We start from the raw sequence: 5,896 nt of genomic DNA, 5'->3' as shown, positions 1-5,896 counted from the left end.
CTGTTAATGGATTTCTAAGCACTGATTAGCAAGCTGGCTAGTCAATCGTCAATTGTGTTTTGCTAAAAAAATTTATAATATAGTGTCAAGAATAATAAATTACAACATATTCATGGTGAATCTGAGCTTCAAAATTCTTTAACTCATTTTGAAAACTCTGATAACCACAAGAAACATACTCTTAGCAACTAAACAACAGTTATTCAGAAAGAATGTTCATGTATATATAAAAAAATAAACTAATTTCTTGGATGTAAAAAAGACACTGTGAAACAAACCTAGAGACATTGATATAAACAGATAAGGCAGTGTTTTGAAGTAAGGTTCTGATGTGAACATTCAAATCCTCATGCTTCTCTGTATTTTCTATACACTGACTAAAAAGCTAGATGGCAAAAAAACGTTTATCTGTTAGAATAAAAAAAGTCATAATAATAAGTCATAAGAAATAACACTACATTGAATACATATATTCTCCTCCATCCAGATTCTACAACTGACAATTCAACTTACTTTAAATTATAAAACATTACTGCAAGATTTAAGAAGGAATGTCTCCCTCAAAAGTGCTTGGGTTACCTGGTTTCTTAAATTTTAATCTATTTACTTTTTGCTTCTAGTGTTTTCCTAGTTTCATGAACATATGAATGCTAATATTTATACAAATACTATTACACCACTGTGAAGAAGCTTGAATGCTTTGAAATTCTTCATATCATTATCTATAAAAAACAGAATACTCATAGTATCCATTCACTAAAATGTTATTACTTATTTACACATCATATTGTCCCATAAAAAGCAAATTTATATACTTAGTATTTTTTATATTCGAAATGATCTAAAGTTCTAGATGAAGTCATATATCGTATGACTAATTAATTAATTAATGCTCCTTGGGGGCATTGTAAACTGCAAAGGGGGGGCACTAATTATAGTATTTGTGCTTCTACAGATTCTATTTTTCACATATGTTTGTTGATTTCAATTCTAATAAGTGTGTTTGTTTTCTTCTTTTTTTATTTTAAATAAAAATTATGGTAATAAAAGTGGATTATATGTTGGATTGCTATTGCTGTCACACAAGGTAAGATTTATAAAAATATAGGGGGGATAATTAGAGAGGGAGCATTAATTAGGGGCAATATGATATATATATATATATTCATGACTTTTGTTTGTTGTTTTTTCTATTCAAATTATTTTTAACTCTACCTTAAGAATTAAAACTGACAAGATTCTACCAAATTATTTTTGGTTTAAACCTGTACTACATTTACTTACCTGACTAAAATATTTCAGTGAATACTGATACATAGGATCAATTTCAGCCATACCAGCTACAGCAAAGTACATTACTGAGCCTCTAGCTGCAACAGGCCGATACTTTTCTCTGGCCTTAGATATATTTTCTTCTGTAAGCTGAGCCTCCAAAAGTCTGGTTGTAATTGTAGTTGAGGTCATCTGATATCAATTTAAAATATTCTATATATTTAACTTATTCCGCTTATTTTAACAGTTTTTCCTTTGCTTGTAATATATTAACAATGAAAATAATAATGTTACAACATCTGGTACTTGTACAAACTGTGTTCTAAGCTGTTACATTTTGATGCAATTATTTTTAGTAATCTGATAAACTCTTAACTTGATATGACAATAGTAAACTAAAGTAATAATTAAAAGAGAAAGTGAAATGGGTGTAACTGCATATTGTGATGCAATTGCAATACAAGTTTTGAAGGCTCTTTTGGAAACAAATTCCCTGAGGTGCGTGTATTCCACGGTAACATTTGTCAGTTTTACTAGTTTACTCAGGTACAAAGAGTTATTATATGATGTACACCATTTATTTTTGTACTAAAAGTTACTTTGATTCTAAATATATGGTGATAAATCCAATCCTTGGGTATCAAACCCAATATTGTTTGAAAGTTGCAACAGCATTTTACAGAACTAACAAGAAATGTAAAAAAAAAAAGAGACATTGTCTCTTTTCTAATATTACTCGCTATTAGTATATACTCAATAAACTTTATCTAGATAAGGTGGCTATAAGGAAAAAAACACATAAAAAATATAACTAGTAAACCAGTTCAAACAGATATAGAAAGCATATTACATTAGCATATTTCATGTGAGATTTAGGTCTTATTAATTATTTCCATCTCTTGACTCCATATGCCTAGATTTCATGTTTATAGAGTTCATGTGACTAGATTATCCACAGAATGAAAACATGTAGAATCTAGACCTATACAATGTAAACATGTTTAGTTTAGGCTCATAGTATGTAGACACACAGAATATACACATGTTGAGTCTAGATCCATAGAATGAAGATGTAGAATCTAGACCTATAGAATGTAGACACACAGGACACACAGAATATACACATGTTTTGTCTAGATCAGTGGAATCTAGACACAGAGTATAGTCACATGTAGACATAGACTAAGCGTACAGAATCTAGTTACATGAACTCTATACACATGCTAGACTCAACATGTGTATGGTCTGTGTGTCTACATTATATGAGTCTAAACTAGACACATCTACATTCTGTTGATCTAGATTCTGAGTGTCTTCATGCTATGGATCTAGACTCCACATGTATATATTCTATGTGCCTATATTCTATGAGTCTAGACTAGACATGTTTAGATTCTGTGTCTATGCTTCACATGTCTAAAATCTATGGGTCTAGACTAGACATGTCTAGATTCTATGCTCATAGACTCCACATGTCTTGATTCTATGGACCTACAATTCACATGTATTTGTTTCATGAGTCTACACCCCATATAACTACCTTTTATGGCTCTAGACTAGATGTGTTTAGATTTTATGTGTATAGACTCCATATGTCTTGATTCTATGTCTCTAGATTCTATGGACCTACACTTCATATGTATTCATTCCATGAGTCTACATCCCATATGTTTACCTTCTATGGCTCTAGACTAGATGCGTCTAGACTCCATATGTCTTGATTCTATGTCTCTAGATTCTATGGACCTACACTTCATATGTATTCATTCCATGAGTCTACATCCCATATGCTTACCTTCTATGGGTCTAGAATCCATGTGTCTAAATTTCATGGGTCTAGACTCTACACACATAAATTCTATGTATCTAGACTCCACATGACCACACTTCAAATCTAAAGTCCAAGATCATAAGTATCAATATATTTTTATATTAAAAATGTTTGATATCCTTACTCACCTACCAAAATGAATAAACAAGCCCAAATAATCATAGAAAAATAGAGCATGGTAAACTAATAAAGAAAGAGTAGCCTTAAGCTTATTCCACAGCCCAATACGTTACACTCAATTAGATGCATTACAGAGAAAGTTGTTGGGTATGCCTCAAATAAAACAGCTTAAAATTAAGAATGAGGAGCTAAATGAATCAAAAATTAAGTTATAGTTATTACATTCACCAAGTACGTGTAAAATTAATTAAATATTTTTCAAAGGCACACTTGTTGTTTACAGAATGTAATAACTTTGTTCTTCAACAAGAAGGATAAAAAAGAATTCAATAGTATACGTGAACCTCAAAAAATAAATTACTTTTGATTCATTTAAAGAGGCAATCAGTTCTTCATCATCAAGAATATTTCCTTTTGACGTGAAGAGCAATTGTAGAACTTTGTCTTCTAAACTCTTCAGTTGAGCTTTGTCTTCTGCAATGTCTTTGATGAGTTGAGATCTTTGTTCTTCAATATCTGGTCTTTCCAAACATACAACATTGCTGGAGTGAGTAGAACAGAATGTTAGTGCACATTTAAGCAACATTTGTTTAGATATCATATCCAAGTGCTAAGAACAAAACTAATAAGAACTAAATGTGACAAAAGTAGTACACTGCTATAGTTTTGGGATTTGAAAGTGTTAAGAAGTGCTGATTAGGAATTTCTAGTGGGTAAACCCCTTAGATCAGTTGGTAGTGCACCTGCTTAGTGCATGAGAGATTTTGTGTTTGATCCTACTCATGGGAGATGCAAAAATGGAATTAATAACATGAAAACTGCTGCCCAACTAAAATAATCTTACGATCTTGAAATAAGGTCTAAGACTGGACCTTGTTTACGAGAGGGGACGAATGTGGTAGTTAAAGCTGTTTAATGCCTTTAACCTTTAGAAACAACTATGTGTACTTGAAAAACTTAATTATGTTATTTTTGTAACCTTATGATAACTTAATAAAACTGAAAACAATGTTATTAGTTGAATGTAAATTACCTTGACCTGTTTCAAATCTCAGTTACTTAACCTCACAGCACATTAAGATTTTTTATGTATTATTTTTAAAACTGGATTTCAACTTTTCAAAACTATTTCCCTGGTTTTCTGAAAGTCAATAAGCTATAAAGAATGGCTAGCATGAATTCAGGAGAGTACATGCAATCATAAGTTGCTATTTATTCTAAGTTCACGGATCTGAAATAGACATTTTAGGTTATAATATGGTCTTTCTCTGATAAAACTAAATTACTAATTAAATGTGACTAAATACACTTAACAAAATGTTTATAATCGTGCCATCATTTTAATCATGGGCAAAAGTTAACTAATTTCTTTAGGAATGACTAGTTAGTGGATAAATTCTATCATTTCCAATAGATTTGTATACATGAAGGAGATGCTGATAAAAGTATAACTTCTTTTCTAGTTGTTTACTAAATTCTAACACACATTAAATGCTCCAGTATTTCAAACTGTGCAATGCAAGCACAATCTGTGCCTATACAATACACTACACTCAAATGTTATGAAATATATAAACTGAATCTCTTGCACATTTTTGTATGTATACAGCATTATAGCAAAACAGAAAGCCAAAAGCTTATAAGATGGAGCCATAAAAAGTGAAAGAGGACTGGTGAATAGCAGTTAGTGAAAGAGAGAAACATCAACAACTTTGTAAGCAGTTTCATATACACACACATATATATATACATACATATATATATACCAGTTTTTGTATTCATGTTATTAGATCTACTAAATAGATGTGCATTTAACTATAAACGTGTGGGAATTGTACCTTATAATTTGCATAAATATAAATTCTACAGAGTCCTGTTTTTTAACATTACATATAAAAGTTTTTGCACAAATTTTAAACACTGTATACAGTCTGAAGAATCATCTAAAGAGACATTGATATTATGTGTTTCACTATATTATTCAATTCACTTAGAAAATATATTGTACCTTAATATTTTGAAATTATAATATACATCTACATCTTTATGACATGCATACTTGTTATACTTAATATGTATAATATCAGAGGCAGATTATCATTGACGATGAAGCCTCAGGACCCAGTCAGCTCATAAAAAAATCCACATAAATATATAGGGAATATAATAATAAAATATCAAATGTAAAATAATCATAAAATATATTAGATATATGTATTAGTTTTGATTTTATTTTCTAATTGTCAATATTTGATTTATTTTATACTGTTTTGTGTTAAGGTTCTTTTATGTTTGTTTCTCAATTAGCTTAAGCATTCTACGTGTAAATTGCATAAATGTACTATGTACTGTGCATGTATATTTTGTTAATAAAAGTCTATAGAAAAGGAGCACCAAAATAAAATTAGCCTTAGGCCCCAAGTAAAGTTAATCCACCCCTGTATATCATACAAATATTATAATTGAATAAGAAAAAACAGTGATATTGTTATTAACATTTAAAATGCTAATATCTTCACATACATTTTATAACATTTATAAATCATAGTCACAACATACTATAATATACTCCAAGTAAAACAATACTATTAATATTAACCTCCTGAAAATAAGACGTTTTGTTTTGTAGGAACTTCTCTTTACCTTATAATGGTTGGAGACAGCTTGAATGGG

General features: G+C 30.1%; 1 protein-coding gene across 1 annotated transcript in view; it reads right to left on the bottom strand.

Moving 5' to 3' along the window:
* Positions 1 to 278: 278 nt before the first annotated feature.
* LOC106466035 (dynein heavy chain 6, axonemal-like) overlaps positions 279 to 5,896 on the bottom strand; it is a gene marked incomplete at its 3' end in the record, with an annotated part of 122,432 nt that continues 116,814 nt past the window's right edge. Inside the window, 3 exon segments of the mRNA XM_022393994.1 lie at positions 279 to 385; positions 1,285 to 1,464; positions 3,585 to 3,765. Coding sequence (XP_022249702.1) covers positions 279 to 385; positions 1,285 to 1,464; positions 3,585 to 3,765 — 468 coding nt within the window.

Source organism: Limulus polyphemus, unplaced genomic scaffold (genome assembly GCF_000517525.1).
Source record: "Limulus polyphemus unplaced genomic scaffold, Limulus_polyphemus-2.1.2 Scaffold2130, whole genome shotgun sequence".
Taxonomy (NCBI): Eukaryota; Metazoa; Arthropoda; class Merostomata; order Xiphosura; family Limulidae; genus Limulus; species Limulus polyphemus.
Note: the sequence above shows the minus strand (reverse complement) of the source record. Positions and strands in the feature narration are given on the sequence as shown.